Here is an 18655-nt window from a genome sequence, read left to right on the forward strand (position 1 = left end):
CTGAATGCCAACTAGCAGCTTCTTAAATTGAAAAGTGAGCTGTTGTTTCAGGACGTGGGAATCAGCATCTACCACAGTGTTTGCAATTTTCCTCATTTGTTGGTTAAAATGAGAAACAGAAAACTAGCTCTGTGCAGCCTATCAGGTCTGTGATTAAGCTAAATGTTTTGTTCCTGTTGTTCCCAGGAGCCTCCAGGCTGATTGCAACCATAGAGATTGCCTTTAATACTGATGGTAGAAACACCACTTGTACTTTCCTTCCTCCCTGGCTATGCAATTCACCACCCCTCACCATAAAGCAGTCCTGTCAGCAGGCACTCTGCAAGGCCACTGACAACCTCCCCGGGCTCCAGAGTACTCAAGTGCACATATGTGGTGGGTTGAAAATTCCACCCCCCAACATTAACTCTGCCCAACTAGCTCAGTTAGGAAGCAAATGGAGCTGTATTTACAAGCCAACTACAATCTACCATGAAATGCAACGAATAGGTACAAACATACAGTATTTACAATATTTACAGGTATTTACAATTAATAAAACAGCACGAGGACTCCCCTGGCCAAAAGACCAGGGAAGCAGCCTCCCTGCCTCCCCCTTACCCTCTCTGTACAAAAGGGAAAAGAGAGAGAAGCAGAGATATATTAGACTTAACCAAAATAAAAGCAATGCAGCCAAGGTCAGCAAAGCCTGTTAGTATCTCCCCAGTGAAGAAGCAAGAAAAGAAGAGAGCAAGATTGTTTTGGGAACCAAATCTTATGGAAAATATCCCTCCAATGGAATTGTTTAGAATAACCATAATTTTCCTTTTTATACCCAATAGTGATTTATTTACATTTTTACTACTTTCTGCTCAAGATCTGTGAAAAAGATTTAAAGGCATAATCTAAAACTACCACAACATACAAGTATTAACTTTCCCTTGATGGGACAGACAAGTTTCTTAGGATGGCATTTGTTCAGGAGCAGCCAGAACAGGGTGAGGAATGGGATGGCAGATAGGCAGACAGGTCTGCCCCTTACCAACAAGGGTCACACACCCACAAAATTCCAACAACAAAAGCAGAGTAGGTCCACTGGTGATACCCCAGGCCAGCCAACAACCTAGGCTGCCAGGCAAGTCCTCTATGATAAGTCAGGTCTGACCACAACCGGGGCAAGATACCAGACCAGCAAGGCAAGGTAAGGAACAGGACAGCAAGGTACAAAACTGGGCACACATACAGGGAGCAAAGGCAGGGGTGTGCACTTACATGCTGTCCCTGTGCAGCGTGAGTGAACACTTACCACAGTCCTTTCTCACACTGAGTCCTTTCTCCAGCTCCACTGTTGCTCCCAAGCCTGCAACAAGGCAATAGATCTTCGCTGTGGCAGAGCTAACCTATAGCATGGGCAACCAAACCTCCTGGGGAGGTAGAGGCTGCAGCATGTAAGAGTACTCTTGGGGCTTTTGTGAGAGCTGGGAAGCACAGGAGGAATATTTCAACAGAAGAGAGGAAAGTGATTACTGACATTTTGGTTAGAGGACATTATTATGCAGTAGGGCTCTCTGATAATACCAGTCAATAAGTTTACACAGCAATCTCCCCATAAAAATCACAATTTGTAGTTGACCTAGTTGCAGCATATTTAAAATTATTATATCTCTCCAGCTTCTAAGATTTACAGTGTTCCCTCACTTTTCTACCTCTTCTTCTTGTTTCAGTCAGCTTCTCTTCATTCTGATTTCTAATTGGGTTTGCCTTTCTTACATTTTTTGGCCATAGCAACGTCACAGCCATTACTTTTTTTCTAATTTCACATTTTCTCTGCTTACCCAATTTCTTTTGCCCTTGTCAAAATCCAATGCCCACATTTAGAGCAGAGACAAGGGGGCAATTTTTTTTTTTTTGCTGGACTGAACAGCAGAGCGAGTATGTTGCCTATAAACATGCTGGTCCTGACAATGCACTAGTTAGGTGACACCTTATATAGAAGGCAGGGATAGCCAAGGGTGACAGACCTGCCTTCCTATCAGGGTGGAAATGAGAAGAGCATTAACATCTGGGCCAAAGGATGGCTAATCCTCAGGCTAGCTGGACCAAAGGATGGTTAATCCTCAGGCTAGCTGAATCTTTGCCAGAGAAGCAAGGGAACCATAGTGCTGAGTCTTGTTTAAATCAAAGCCAGAGTCTGACCCCACCTAATTGCTGAAGGTTTCCTGAAGGCAATTACAAAGCACAAATTTCTCATCATGAATTTTATATTCTTCATCACAGAACAAGAAGGGAAAATCCCATAAACACATATTTGACATATTCCAAATGAGTCCTGATCATTTTTCAGCCCAGGTCAAGCACGTTTTCCCACTGCCATTCATACAGGAGCATATTTGTACAGAAGATTCAAGAACTGTGGGGTCTTATTCATGATTTGCTCTTTGGCTGTTTTTTTCATCCAGTCAGGCTGAAAAGTAGCTTTGTATGAATATTTTCTTTTTGGTATTCACTGGATGCATCTCCGCCTTGGGAGGGTCAAGTACACCTTTTGAGTGTACCTGCTCACAAGCTGGTTTCACTGAAATCACTTCTTTTCGGTGACAGCATTCAGTAGACACATTAGCCACTCTGATAACAAATAAGCACCAGCTCTTCTCTGTAGATAGGGTCCTCCTGCTCTGCAATCAGCACCCCTACCTCCAGTCAATGCTGTTGCCTCATGACTCTACTGAGGAACATACAAAATTCTGCCAAACAACTCTGACCAGGTAGATGATAAACCAGGAATATTCCTCCTGTCTGTCTTCCCTGTTCCTTCTTCGTTACCTAGGCCTGCCCTTCTTTCACCATGGTTCTAAGCAAAATCACAGCAAACCTTCTGCGTGTATCACTACAGAATTCTCAGTGCTTTGCCTTCCTTAGGCAGTGCTCATAAAGAGGGAAAGGGATCTGGAAAAAATCACTTGAGCCATGAAACATGACACAGTTCCTCCTGCACCTCAGGGAAATCACACATCTTATTCAGCTATCTGTTTCATGCAACAACTGTCCCTCCCTAAGAGAAGCTGATAGCTGCTCACTGGGATAGCAACCTAAGGACAAGGTCAGTGCTCTTACTAGGCTGGAGGACACTGGCAAGCCCATGACTTTTTCCAGACCTACACAGCGCTTCACCCACTGGCTCTGCACAGGAGCACACCAGCTGCCAGTCTGAGTAGGAAACTCAGGCATAAGATGCAGTACAGATTCGATGTGCCTGCGTTAGATGTCTTTGTAAACCACCCTGAACAAATCTGGAGATGGACTGTGAGTGGTCAAGGATCTCACCAGTGATTCCTGGCACTGTTCTTGTCCTACTCAGCTACAAGGACTGTCACCCAGCTATAATCTGGAGTGAAACATCACTTTTTGGGAAAGCTCTCCAGCAGGCTCCTAAACCAAAGACACTTTGAGGTTTATTTATGAAAGCAGCACTTTTGATAAAACTTTCCATGCCTGATAGACTGCAAGCAAAATTTAGACAACTTCTTTGTGTTTGGATGGGCTGAAGGGATAGAGCCTCTGTAGGTGAGAGGCACTCACAGATTTTCAGTGGAAAACAGTCTAAACCAAGCAAAAGTATACTGAAGTCAGTCTACGAGCCTCAGTATCAATGCAATTTAGAGGAATAAGGCCAAAACAGATTTTAAAAGGCATATTTAAAGTAATAAAAAAGTTTAGTGCTCTGAAGGCAGTGACACAAGGCTTCTAAATTTAGCTTGAAATGTGCACATAAAAGATTCCAGGATTACTGATTTCCTTAGCTGTTAATGATAACTCACTGTATGAGCTGACCTTTCTAACCTGACTCAGAATTTTGTAATCTCTAGCAATTCCATTAATTTCAGTAATATTTTTTTTTCTCTTTCATATGTGAAAGCAATGGAAACAGACTTATGGAAACCTGAATTGAGCTTTTTTGACACAGGTAAATACTTAAGTATCCAATAACTACTCTGGGAATAATTGTTTTTTATCACATGGGAACATCTAAATCTAATTGTTAAGATCATGACACTGCTGATAATCTCATTTTAAGGAAAAATTACTGTATTTCAAATTTTAAATGGCATATGTAATTTACATCTCAGTAGTTAAAATTATTTTTTGCTTGCATCAGTCTCGAGTTCCTGCTTAAAGCAGGAGCAGAACAGATGAGCTCTGGAAAGAGTTGGCAGCTTCACTACAGGAAAAGAGGGTTTAGCTTCTGAAATCCATTTGTAAAGAAGAAGATATTTTTGGAATGCCACAGTTGGAATTGCAGTTTGGAGCTGCAATCAGTGAAGACAACGGCAGAGTATTTTGATGTCAATGTACTTAGGAAAGACATTCAGATAGGAAAAGGAGGGTTTAAGCTGAACATAAAGAAAAATGATCACCATGTAGATTTTCTGACATTTTAGCCTTAAAACTGACAATATGGAGATGGCAACATTTTTATGGTGACTGAGGGGAAAAAATCCCCACCTATATGTGTAGCAGGCTCAAGTAACAACAAGACCAAGATTTGCACATTTAATCAGGAGCAGATTCTGTGTGTTTAGTATTTAAGGGATCCCTTATCCGAGGAGCATTTAGAGCAGACTACAAAAACTAAAGGCCAATTGATGGTATTCTGTTACGAGGAGCTGGACCATCCAGCAGAAGATGTCTTTTCCCATCACCAGTTTCGTTGCTGGAGAGAGCTGTGCAGGTGGCCTTTATAAATACCATTCCCTTGAACACTGCTTGCTTCGAAGCTGAAGCATGGCTAATCTTTGCATGAGCAACATAGCCCATATGCAGTAGCTTGCAAATCCAGTGTCAGCAGTGGTGGCTGTTGAGTCAAAATTTGCATCCCAAACATGAACAGATTTCCCTCTTCCAGCACTGGCCAGCTGAGCCAAACAGAGGAAACACTTCTAGCCTCAGTGTGCTTATTTAGAAAAATCTACAACTCTGCTAGGAGTGTAGCAGGGGTCTTCTGAGACACACAATGACAGATTGCATTAAATGCAATAAGCAGGCAGGCATGGGGGAAGGGATGTTATAGTAATAGTTTCTCAGCAACTGAAGTCCCTGCTGCATAGACTGGTGTGGTAAAGTTTGATGAATTCCGATTGTCACTTCAAAGGAATGCTTCCTGGCATAGATGTAGTCACTGCTGTCTTACTTAAATGAACGAGACACTTAATCAGGATGGACAGTCTGTGACAATCAGTGAAGGGAATTTTAATTAGCATGGAGTAGACTGCCCATGCAGCAAGTTGAAATTCCCATGGCAATAACAATATTAAATTGGACTGGCAGAACAGTGAGGCCCATAGAGACTGACCACCTCCCCAGTTAGTTGAGAAAGATTGTTTGGTGGGTGACCTTATTGTTACACTAAGCACAAATCAAGTAGCTGACCCACAACATTTAAGAACTGGTAATTGCACTGGTAAATAGAAAAGTGCTGCATTGCCTACACTTGGGTTTTCCATACCAATAAAGCTAGTATCAACCTTATGCCTAGGCAATATGAGGGCAAGCTGCTACCTATTTCAGGTTTTAAAGGGAAAAAAAGAAATCACAATCATTCCCATCCATGTGGTTAACAAAGAGAGGCTATGTATGTCACTGCTCCCAAAAAGAAAGCATATGAGAGAAAAATTTTGTTTTCACCCATAACTTCTGCATCAGATAAACCTACCATAAGCCAGCAAAACCAGACATCTTGCCTCCCAGCCACCCTTCGTCCAGGTACCTACATGGCCAGAGGGAACTTTGTCAGGGAGCTGGTCTAGCCTGTCTTTCTTCCTAGTTTAACTCTGCTCTTTCATCCTTCTCTTTGTGCCCATTACCTACTTCATTCACATGTGACCACATGAGCTTCTGCACAAGGCCAAGCCCAGCATTCCAGCTAGTTTAGTGTCCTGTCTCTAGCAACAGGCAACAGTAGATGCCTGAGGATGAATGAAGCAGGGAAATCACTCATTGCTGGTGGTAAAAGGTTTGTTTGGTCCCTGCAACAGAAACTTTCTTCACTGGTAGCTAAATTTAAAAACCAGAAGCCAAAGCAACATTTCTGTGCTGTCAGGATACTGCAATGTGGTTCAGCCTCCCGGCAGGAGATCAGACACTGGGTCACTTTTACACTGGGCACTGCATAGGCAGACTTGGTCCCTTACCCAAGACTATGACCAACTTTCAGCATGCAGGTGGAAGAACTCAAAGTCTTTGTATTTTGCCCCTTATGAGAGGTGGATCATTATCTGTAAGTGGAACTGAAAAAGGAGTGGTGATAGAAGGAGCAGGAGCCGGTATTTTCCCCTCTTTTCTTGGCTATTTCCTGCATTATCTTCACCAACCAACTCAGGCAGTGCATGCACTCAGTTGTTAACACCTCTCATTATGTGGTGACCTTCGCTGATGTTTCTTAGCTGCCTGCTCTTTACATATACTGATGCTCTCATGATTACCTTGCTCATAGCCAGTTACTGTGCAAAGACAAACTCTGTTTCACCTAGTAATTTTTCATCTTTTTCCTATATTAAGCTCACATTTTCTGAAGTTACATTTTTACTGTCTCTCTGAAGTCTGTAGTCTTTCTTTGACTTACTTGGTGATGAAGATTTAAGAACTTCCTCCTTTTTAAATAGAAATTAATATGGAGACTACAAAAATAATAGGCCATTCTGCTGTTCTTTTGACCAGATGCTTCCTTGGTGAGCATTTGGTTTGAGGTTGTCTCATCATTACTGTTTCCTCTGAAGATTGTTGGGCTAAATCCCCTTCACCTTGTCATGCCATAGTCAAAAGAAATAGCTTTTTGCCCTTGCTGGAGAAAGAGATATTGTACTGTAGGAGACTCTCATGAGACATTCAATTCATGAGTGAAGATCAGTGTTTTCAAACCTTCTAATGCCAGCTTAATGATGCCCTGTCAGTCAATGCATGTCACAAGGACATGAACTCATGCTACTAAGGCTGCTGGGGACTCAGCTAAAATTCATTAGTAACCCATAAGATTGTTTCCTGTGACTTGACTGTAGTCCTCTGCCACCTACCCTGTTTCTTTTGTGCTCTCAAAAATAACCCAGTCCTCTGGGAACATCTGAGGAGCTGTAGATTACATCACTTCCCCACATGCAATACTGTGGCATGAGTCATTGCCTGGATTGTACAGCTAATTGTAAAGCACAGGTGAGACTCAGCAAGCTAGAGGCATGTCAGTGCCCACTGTCTCAAAAGCAAAACACTGAGAGGTCTCCATCCTGCACCATGGCCACCAGCCTCTGCATATGAGGAACACTCAGCAGTGAACGCTGCTCCCAAACCCTTGCAGTGAGGGGACTGACTCACAAAGGGGAGTCAGTCAAGGTTGGTGCTTGGAGAAATTTTGGTGCCACTTCTAGAAATGCCTCCACTGTTTTTTTTTTATACCAGAAGCAGCACATGTGGAAAAAAGTAAAATCCAAGGATGTGCTCCCCATCCTCATTTCCTACCCATGCCAGTCCTCAGGCCAGGGGGGACTCTGCAGCCACCCCACTGACTGCTTCTTTCCAGAGCAAGTGAAACCACAAAGCATAGACTGACAGAGCCTTTCCTTCCTCTCTCCTAGGCTTCAGTTCAAAGGAAGAATTGAATACGAAGCCACTGGAGTCCATCTCCCAGGGGAACCCAAGTAGGTACTTCAGAATTAATTTCATAATTAAGTGATACCATTTTATTAATTACAAGTTGCTAGAATGCATTCAAACAGCAAAAGGTAAATTTTCATGAAGGTCTAAGAAACTCAAACATATTTTTTCCTCATAGAGAAGGAGCGAGCGCTCTTCACCGACCCCTCTCATACACCCCATTGGTCCATTCTGCTTCTACAGAAAAGGAAATAACAGCCAAGATTTAGCTTACCTGGGCAGGGAGATGGTGGATGCTCACCACTAACTTTTCCTCATCAGTATCATCTCCACATTCCTGGAGTGCAGAGCTTCACGCAGGGACTTTGATGGTGGAGGACAGCAAATCAATGTATTGTAGCCAGGGTTAGAAAACTGAGCCCTACTGACCAGCACAGGCTCCTGTGGATATGCTGAGTGCAGGTGCCCTTCCCACAGCAGTGGGTGAGAGGAAATAAAATCACCTGAGAAAGGGACCCAGCATCTGCTGCAGCAAGGGGAGAAGGGATGCAGAAGGAGCATCAAGGATCCTTCTGTCCAGGGATGCAAATGTAGGGTCCTCTGCTCTGAAAAGCAAAACTTCTACCAGTTTATAATTAAAGGCAGATTTACTCATTAACTCATCTTTAGGTGGGGGCCAGAGTAGAAGAAGAAAGAGAAAGCAAGCTCTGAACAGAGAGATGGGGTCATCTGCCACCTCCTTAGGGAAAGCTGCCTTGGAAAGGGGGCTTGACCCTCCCACTGGCTCCTGGGTCCTCTCTTGCCCATCCTCCAGCAGCTGAATGCAGTCTCTGGTGGAATCGGGATTTCAAGGATTCTCTACATTAACTACTGAGCCACATATGTCTATATATTCCCAGGCACTCCTCCTAATACATAAAAGTATTTTTTTTTACCCTATCAAAATGTCAAATACACCTAAAAATGATACAGGCACAACAGAAAAAAATCAGAAAAGGGTAAGATTTGTGCTACAGACCCAACTGCACTGCAGGAAAGCAGAGCACAGTGTTGCAGAGACGCAGGCAAGTGGAGATCCAGCAGCTCACCTGAGATAAGGCACACCAGAATCAAGACTCTCATCCTGCTAATACCTCTAGGACCATAAAAGGTGTAATTCAGATCTTGCCTCCCTGAAAATCAGAAAGCACTCAGCTCCCTACAGAGCACCCTCAGCCTGTGGTCTTCCAGAGTCCCACTAACGCCCCAGCACCAAAATGTTCTTGCTGTCTGAATCTTCCCCAGAAATGAAGTCTGTATTTAAGTCTATGTAAATCTTTGCATGCCTGGCCCCTGCTGGCTAACAAACTCCCACTTTTCACATACAGACTGCATGGTGTAGCTCCCTTTGAAGGACAGCAAATTGAGGAAAACTTGACCGTTAATTGAGGTATTATTTGTTGTGGGTTCGTGGCCTAGCCTCACGATGTGCTGCGAACACACACAGTTCTCAGTCACGCTTCTATAATACAGCATTATTAAAATGAGAAAAACAGACAGCTACAGGAGAAAAAAATTGAAGGTAATGAGACGGGAGGCAGTTGCATAAGCCCATAAGAACAATTGGTGCTTTGTAACCTTCAGGCTACCTCATGATTAAAACACACTATTTTAGAAAGTCTGATTGGTAGGAGGCATCATCAAAGAGAAATCAAGAGATGGGGATGACCCAGACGCCAGAGGGGTAAAATGTTAATTAGCGCTCTAGTTAAGCCAAATTTTGATCCCACCCCTGTTGCAGTCCAACTCACTAACTTACAGAGATATAAAACCAGACTGGCAGTGATGAGAATCACTAAGATGAAGCTTGTCTGTGTAACTAGGTGGAAGAGTTTGGGTGCAGGTGTAGCTTTTCTAGAAAAACTGCTTTCAGCCCAGAGAGGCAACAAACAACAGCACACAGTTGCTACTGCACACACAGGTACCAGCCTGCCTACAGCTACATATGAAAAGAGCCCTCTCTCAGTCTGAACGTACCAAGTGAAATCATTATCCCTAATGTTAGCTCCACCCTGAAAGAAGTTGCCTATCAGTTATCATTTAAAAGTGCAGAGTTGCCAGGACTGTCATCAAAAGATCCTTGAAGAAACCCCACGATGTCCTTTGCCCCAGGCACATCCTGGGCATCGTGTTTAGTGAACTGATGGGGTGCTCTCTCCCCTCTGACCAGCATTAACACCATATATGAAGACCTGTTCCTGTTATGTCTACTATACCAATTAAGCCCACAAAAGCATAACCAAAGAAAACCTTGCAGTCTGCGCTCTGCAGGTGGCCAGACCACAAAATCCAAGGGGCACATCTGGTTTTACAAACTCTCACCACCTCTGGGCTGTGAATAAAGTGGGCCAAGCCCATGTTGTGGCTTTGAGGCCACAGGACATAAGCCAGCTTGCTCCTGTGTGGTTGACATCTCCTTACTTGCCCTAGAACTCAATGTTTGCACACTGACCTCTGGAGAGAGTTTCTTGCCTATTTGTTCCCAGCCAGGCTTGGATGTAGTATGGGATAAAATCATGCCATGGACCATGTTTACTAAGGAGCAGGACATAACTGAGCCCCCAGAGGTGACTTGTCCTTGTCAAAGGGTTTTTGGTAGAGCTTGTGGAGCAGGACAAGTCACTGGATATAGTGACTTCACAAGAAGCACAAGCTGTCAGAAAGGAATGAAAATACTTTCTGTGTTTCTGTGTCTTTTCTCAGATTGCAAGATTGATTTGTCCTTTTTGATTGATGGCAGCTGGAGCATTGGTAAACGCCGCTTTCAGCTCCAGAAGCAGTTCCTCAGCAACGTAGTACAAGCCCTCGGCATTGGCAGCGTTGGTCCTCTGATGGGCGTTGTTCAGTATGGGTATGAGCTTCTCATGCAGCTTACTCCCATTTGCCTTGTAGCACGACTGCACACTCTGGCAGCTGTAGCTCTGTGGCTGACGTGTGCTAAATGTCTCCAGCTTGCAGCCAGAGGCCAGGCAGCACAGACCAGTCATACAGCTTTTGCATTGTTGCATATGAAACAAACCAACATTTGCTCTCGTTTCTTCTTTTTAGCAATGACCCTTCCACAGAATTTAACTTACAAACTTACACCAACTCCAAGGACCTAAGAGATGCCATTGAGAAAATCCCACAAAAAGGTGGACTTTCCAATGTTGGTAGGTAATGGGGCTGCTTGCATGTCCTCAGCTAAGAGAGGGCTCCAGAACCTAGGCTGGAGCAAGGCCACACCTCCTCACCAGGTATGGAGGCTGTGACTGAATGGAACTCCAGCGCTAGGGCATGGCAGAGAGTGTACTGCTACCGCTGTGGCCTGCCTGCGTTGGTCTGCTGTGCTGCAGCTCTGTTGCAAGTGGACAGGATCTACCTTCCTCCTTGTGGGCAGGTCCTACTGACATTGATGGGGATTCTTGCTAACCCAGCTTGTCACCCCTAGCCTCCATGGGGCATGGGGAGGGACTGGATGTAGTTCAGCACAGGAGGGCTCAAGCAAGCACTTGGCACTAAAAGCAGCAACTTCCTCTACTGTACACACAGCCACAGAAACTGATTTCCCCAGCTGTTGGAAAGGCTCCAAACAGTTGAATCAACCCACTGCCTGCCATTCCATGAGATTATCATTCAAAGTGCTTCCAGCCCTGTAACTCATTCTCATCTTCTGATTCCAGGGAAGGCACTTTCATTTGTTAATAAAAGCTTCTTTTTGGATGCTAATGGAAATAGACGTGGAGCACCCAACGTGGTCGTAGTGATGGTGGATGGTTGGCCAACTGACAGAGTGGAGGAGGCCTCCAGGCTGGCCAGAGAATCAGGCATCAACATTTTTTTTGTCACTATTGAAGCAGCTGCTGAAAGTGAGAAGCAGAATGTTATCGAACCAAAGTTTGTGGACAAGGTACTTCCTGACCTGGGCTCTGACTAAACTTTCCAAGCTATTTCATCCAGAGCATTTATCTTTCCTTCTTACCACTTACATTTATTGCCCTGCTTAGGCTGTCTTGAGGTCTTCTGTACAAAGAGCCAAAGGCAGAAAGGTACAAAGGCAGAAATACTGATGTCAGAAAGGGGATGAAGTCAGCAAAGTTATGATTTAAGGTGCATCATGGAGCTAGTGGCTTTTTACTGTCTAAACGCCAGTTACATAAAATCACAATTTTAAAAAGAATTTTACTATTTGGCAGAGCCATCACAACAGGGAATCTTTACAGGCTCTTTGCATTTTCATCAAAATTGCATATATTTTTCTCCTGCTTAGAAGTGTATGATCCAACCATAAGCCAGCTTCAGTCCCAGGCTTTAATTCAAGGTAATAGGGTTTGTCAGCAGGCAAAATTTCCTTGCTGCCCTGAATGATGGGAACTGAAGTTGTGACCTGGCAAACACACAGGCCCACATAATGCCCACTGGAGCCAGATTAACAGCAGCTCTGTCATTTTGATGCCTTTTCTGCATACAATCACATCCTGGGCTGTATCAAAAGAAGTGAGACCAGCAGATCAAGAGAGGCAATTCTGCCACTCTGTTCTGGTAATACTGCACCTGGAGTACTGCATCCAGTTCTGCAGCCCTCGATACAGGAAAGACATGGACCTGATGGAGTGGGTCCAGAGGAGCGCCATGGAAATAATCAGAGGACTGGAGCACCTCTGCTACAAGGACAGGCTGAGGGAGCTGGAGTTGTTCAGCCTGGAGAGGAGAAGGCTCTGGGGAGATCCAACTGCCACCTCCCAGTACCTGAAGAGGGCCTGCAAGAAGGCTGGAGAGGGACTGGTTCACAAAGGCCTGCAGCGATAGGATGAGGGGCAATGGTTTTAAATTAGAGAAGAGCAGATTTAGATTGGATGTTAGGAAAAAGTTCTTTATAATGAGGGTGTGGTTGAGCACTGGAACAGGTTACCCACAGAGATGGTTGGTGCCCCATCCCTGGAGATATTCAAGGTGAGGCTCGATGGGGCTCTGAGCAACCTGATCTAGTTCAGGATGTCCCTGCTTACTGCAGAGGGGTTGGACTTAGGTGACCTTTAGAAGTCCTTTCCTACCCAGGTGATTCTATGATTCATCTACACAAGCCTGGCAGGTGGCAAACTTACTTATTACATTTTTTTGACTACTGTAATATCAGATCAATCCCACAGATTTAAAAAAAAAAAAAGGCAGGGAAAAATGGTCTTGTTACAGAAGCATCTGTGGTGCTACATTGACATCATTTCCCAGGGAAGCAGATGGTGACTGAGGAGAGGCCACTTCAGACTCCAGCACCGCTCTTTCCAGGAGCCTATGTTTACAGTTCAGCTACATATCCCAGCTGAAACAGGCAGACTGAATTCCCATTTCATTCATCCTTGTGTTGCCTTGCAGGCAGTGTGCAGGACAAATGGTTTCTATGCCATCAATGTGCCCAGCTGGTTCAGCCTACACAAGGTGGTGCAACCCCTAGTGAAGCGGGTCTGTGACATCGAGCGGCTGGTTTGCAGCAAGACGTGCCTCAACTCCGCTGACATCGGCTTCGTCATCGACGGCTCCAGCAGTGTTGGCACCAGCAACTTCCGCACAGTCCTCCAGTTTGTAGCCAACATCAGCAAGGAATTTGAGATTTCAGACACGGACACCCGCATTGGAGCTGTTCAGTACACCTATGAGCAAAGGCTGGAGTTCAGCTTTGACAAGTACAGCACAAAGCAGGACGTGCTGAGTGCTATTAAAAGGATCAGTTACTGGAGCGGTGGGACCAGCACAGGAGCAGCAATCAGCTACGCCTCAGAGCAGCTATTTAGCAAATCCAAACCCAACAAAAGAAAGATCATGATTCTCATTACAGATGGCAGGTCTTACGATGATGTCAGAGCACCAGCCATGGCAGCTCACCAAAACGGTAAGCTCTTCTATTGCTGTCTGCTTCCCTACATGCCTCAGCATTTATCCAACTCAGAGAAACGCAGTTTGCCACAATTTGAAGGCACTGGATAAAACTTTATGAAGGAAGAGTAGCACCTCACGCTGGGGTCTCACTCAGCTCTAACAAGACAAGCACTGGTTAAACATCTGAATAAGGACATTTAAATTTTTACATTTTTTTGTAAAAGATCACATAAATCTAGCAAAATGCAGCTATGTCTAGGAGATCTCAGGGGACTTCTACTGTCTTAGTAACACATGAAGCCTCCTTTGGCTTTCCAGTCAAGATAGTCACACATCTTCCAAAAATATTGGAAGATATTTGCATTGAAACAAGAACTTCTTGTTCAGACCTAGAGCAGAAGATTTACTGTTGTTTAAACCTTTTTGCTCTTGGCAAAAGGTACTTCCAAAGCACAGACTAGACCTTCCCTTCAATTTAAAACCACCATTTTTATACAGCGAGAGTGCACTGCAACTCACTGCTCCTACTTTTGTGGTCTAGCAACAGCATTTGCAGTACTTACCTTAAATCAAATTTAATGCAATGACACCCTTTATGCTCCTACTAAACTCTAGGTTTCTTTCTAGGAGTTATAACTTACTCTGTTGGCGTTGCTTGGGCAGCCCAAGATGAACTGGAAGCCATTGCGACAGACCCTGATCAGGAGCATTCCTTTTTCGTGGATGAATTTGACAACCTCTACCGCTTTGTTAATCAGCTCATCCAAAACATTTGCATAGAATTTAATTCCCAGCCACGAAACTGATGGACTTGAGCAAGATGGGAGCCTCAGGTGCCATGCTGATGGCATGCCAAGTGCCACAGGGGTAATGCCAGCCCTCAGTTCAAGACATACTGGAGGTGTTTTTTCTTTTCCAGTCAGCAAGGTTGATAGCAGCTCTGTCCCTGTGCAGATAACACTGGTACACTGTCGATTTTATTTTTTTCCTTTCCTTTTTTTTTTTTTCCTTTTTTCCCCTTTAGAACCTTCGAGTTGGATGGATAGTGAAAAGGACACTAAACAGGGAGGAAATAAATAACTAAAGCTGTTTTAACAGCTGCTTCCAGTATAGAGTCCCAGCTTGTCCGATTCCCACCTTTTGGTACAAAAGCTCCTTAAAATGCATCATCTGCTTCCTCAAGTGGCCTGGTCCCTTCAGGGAGCAACCATGCTGCTCAGCTGCTGTGGCAGAAGCATTTCCAAGTGGTACTGCCCACCAGACAACATTCAGATCAGGGCTGAAATACCAGGCATTTTTGATGGGACACAATTGAAAATTGAATACCTTCTTAAAAGGAGGCACTCTCACCACGTAGCTGTCTTGCCAGCAAGTTAAACTTGAGTTAGTGTAAACTCAAGCACTGAGATTTATTCAAATCTAAAAGCTGGAAAATAAGTGAGAGGAAAGATTCAAGCTGTGAGACCCTACAGCCATTTTTCAACCCCAACAAAGCCCAAAATCCACAAAGCAGCCAACACAGGGGAACTAGACTTGTAGAGCACTGCATTAATATTTGATTTTGACAAGCATCTTTTCCCCTTAGCTTTCTTGCTCCACTCCTGTGTGGCTCAAGGCCTGCAGAGCTGCCAGGACAGAGGACACTCTGAAGAAAATTATGGGTTTTAAAAAAATTGTGGGTTTAAGATACTCACAATCAGAAAAGCATTTGAGGCCCTGTGCCCAAACATTAAACCACGCCCCAGAATAGTTTACAGCAGTCTCTAAGGTGAAGAGAGCTATTCAAGAGCCATTAACATGATTTAAGAAGGAATTATCTGAAGTCCTCTATTATACACTGGGAAAAGTAGCATTTTGAGCATTTACAGACACCCTCTCCCACATCTAGGATTTATTTCTGGTTTATGGATTGATTTAAAAATGAACCTACTACATCCCTGATTATTCAAAACACACAGTTGTTACTTAAGTGAAGAACTAGCCACACCATTAGTGAGTAGGGGAGGAGTGACACAGTAAGAGGGCCAAAAGAATTGTGATTTAATTAGGAAGCAGCAGTTACTGGTTATGTTTCCATCCAGTATAGTTTAAGAAAATATTTTGATTAAGCAAAGTAATCAAAGGAAAGGGATGCAGTTTCAGAGCCAATAAAAATGTTCATTTTCAGGCATCTTATAGCAAAGCCATGCTGTGTCTGGCTTGTAGAACTAACAGGAAATGGGAAGAAATTAAAACTCAGATTCCACATCTTACTCACAAGCTAGGCTTTTAAAGCACTTACACTTCTAATAAACATGACCAGGATGTTTATTAGTCACATACAAGTGTTCATTGAAGTAAATTACTATAAGGAAAATTCCTTTCTGCCAGCAAAAGTATCACAACCTTTTAAACCATTATGCTTGGAAATATGACTGAAGTAGCTCAAGAATTACCAATCAAGTAAGTGTAATGTGAACTAATGAGAATGGCAGACTCTTCCTGATCTCCCTGATGTGGTAACATCACCCAAGCTGAGGTCCCCTCAAGAGGTTAATGAAACCAATCCTAGATGAAACAGTATTTCCCTGGTTTTACACAGACAAGGTTCAGGTCTTCCTCTTAGAATAAACCTTCAGTTCCAGCATTAACTGAACAGCATCAATACAATATTCCAACCCAGACAGAAGATACAGGGGGCACTGCCATCTACCAAAAAAAAAAAAAAAGGGAAAGAGCAGAACAAAGACATGAAATATATTTTTATGCAGAGTTTAACAGTAATCTATGCTGCTACACTTCCACATCAATACCCTCTTGTATTTAAAAAAAAAAAAATATTACTGATAAGAGCCAGGTAGAAGCAAAGCAACCTCCTGACCCAGCTCCCTAACCACTATGCTGCTGAAAGCATCTGTCTCAGTCCGTAAGCGACATTATATGAGCTGCATAAAACTCAAAACACAAACTGAGTTTACTGGGAACTTCAGACATCAGATTTACTGTTTGAAAACCTGTTTGCTTGGCATTTAATTTGGAGCTAACTGAGAAAAAGGTCTAAGTCCTACCTTTTATCTACTCCTAATATTGAAGTTAAATTTTTAATGCAACAGCTTACCCACAACATATCGATTTCCATTCCAGCTGTACTCTTCCAGCACAGACTGGTACTCTGCAGGAACTCCCCAGTGTTTTGCTTGTGCTCTGTCAAAAGGACAGCATGGCTGACTGAGACATTAGGAATAGTTAAAGCCACACATGCTCTTTAGGATTCATGTTTTAATTTCTTCTGAAAGCTTAAACTTCAAGCAGTAACAGTGGACTTTCAAGTGCTCTTTCACAGGGAAGCTGCACTCCTATCTTTTGTGTCAAGCATTTATAAAGGGCACTTCAGGGTTTGTTCTTGTTTAAATGGCTTATCTGTGGCCCTTGGTTGTCAATATGCAATTCTACTAACTTCTTGGGATGATGTTGAAATTGGTGGATCCCAAAAGTGGTTTAATGTTTAATATATCCTCTAAACTTTGATGTCTTGTTCATAAACACTGTAAAATTGAGCACAAGCCTCAAAATCTGTAATACACCCTGTTAACCTTTACCTTTCCTAGCAATCAAAATATCTGCCATCTACTAAAGTCTATAAACATCGTTTTACTAAAAACCAAGATAACTTATGTATAAACCTTAATAAATGCTCGAGGGTGTATATTTGTTTGAAGAAAGCAGCAGAACTCCTTCTGTAACATATACAAGCTATTCTGCGCTTATCAATACAATGCAATAAAATGGTCCCAAAGGCATATACACTACATGTCTTCTTGTATGTGGTGAAAAAATAAACACCAAATATGCTCCACACCATTTTATTTTCTGAAACGCAGCTGAGGTTCTTACTAGATTATAGAAGTCCTAGCAAGGTTGGTAGTCATTCTCAATCATTCTACTTTTTCTCTATCAGCAATGTTACAAAAACAACTTGATCCCTTTTCCATTCCCATTTCAGTTTGCGAAGTCTTAGACAGTACCAGGCGATGTGCATTTGCTACATCACCTACATACTGAAAACACTGCAAGCACACATTTATGTAGCGGAGTGCTTCAAGTCCCTCAGTCTTTTTTAACCTGTGCTAAAAACTTAAACTGGGCAGTATCACAGGTTTTTAGCATGACACCAGCAACATCACTCACAGCAATTAGACACAAGTGCTATTTTTCTTAGTATCAGCAAAAGTCCTTCTCTGATTTCTAATAAAAACTTGGGAGTTCTTGAACTGCATGTATTATAAAACACTCATAGAAACTGCTTCTTTTAAAGCACAATCAGAAGTGGTAGTTAAAATTGCCACAACATAACTGAAGAGAGTACACTTGCTTTTCTCACCCAAATCATTATGGGGACATCTTTTTCACAGGCAAACTCACAAGGGTGTTACAAAGGCCTCCCATACGGGTGGGTAAGTTCTACATTGTCAGTGCTATCTTTCTTCCTATCTCAGGAATCTTCTATTGACCCTCTCTGTAGGCAGAACACTGGGGTGAATGCCATTGTACTGTCGTTTCACAAATTCCCTTTTTCCTATGGGAAGGGAAGATGAGTAGGACTAAATTAGAAGGGTTATTTTACCTACCATGAAGAGGAGACAAGAACTTTGCTTATCCCACCTATCAGCTTAGAAAAAAACAGGATGGACTTACTAACAAGTTGTTCTGCTCCGTTCTGTTTAGGTTCCCATATCACCCCCTCAACATTGCCATTCTGAGCATCTTCCTGGAGAAACACAACTACCATCTGTGATGTGTGGTTTGCTCTCCCTCATTCTATCTCCAAGCATAGAAGCATAGAACCATGTACTTATTTTTATGAATGTCCTTAATGCACCATGTCTTGCTGCACTCCACGCATCACTGACAGACCAGCTGCTGCACAATGCATGTCTGTTCACTCCATGAAGGTGCTGGGGACTGTGTGCCTGAGTGCATGGAAAGATGTGGGATGTCTACAGTGCCAGGATGGCAGAGCAGTACAAAACCAAGACATACTGAGGACAGAAAAACCTGAGACACTGATGAGACTACTCTCTGGAAATACACTGCACACATGTTCAGTTCAAGGAATTTCACATGTAGTTACCTCATACCACTCCAAACATATACTTGTCTTAGT

The 18655-nt window shown here is 43.2% G+C and overlaps 1 protein-coding gene across 2 annotated transcripts in view; it reads left to right on the top strand.

The window, feature by feature from the left end:
• Nucleotides 1-14318, top strand: part of VIT (vitrin) — a 35076-nt gene extending 20758 nt beyond the window's left edge. For both annotated transcript variants that reach the window (XM_054395894.1, XM_054395885.1), the window contains 7 exons: nt 3896-3943; nt 7602-7664; nt 10363-10510; nt 10708-10811; nt 11322-11548; nt 13012-13525; nt 14140-14318. In XM_054395894.1, coding sequence (XP_054251869.1) covers nt 3896-3943; nt 7602-7664; nt 10363-10510; nt 10708-10811; nt 11322-11548; nt 13012-13525; nt 14140-14318 — 1283 coding nt within the window. The remainder of the gene's footprint in view (nt 1-3895; nt 3944-7601; nt 7665-10362; nt 10511-10707; nt 10812-11321; nt 11549-13011; nt 13526-14139) is intronic.
• Nucleotides 14319-18655: the final 4337 nt, after the last annotated feature.

The sequence above is a fragment of the Indicator indicator genome, chromosome 2, assembly GCF_027791375.1.
Source record: "Indicator indicator isolate 239-I01 chromosome 2, UM_Iind_1.1, whole genome shotgun sequence".
Taxonomy (NCBI): domain Eukaryota; kingdom Metazoa; phylum Chordata; class Aves; order Piciformes; family Indicatoridae; genus Indicator; species Indicator indicator.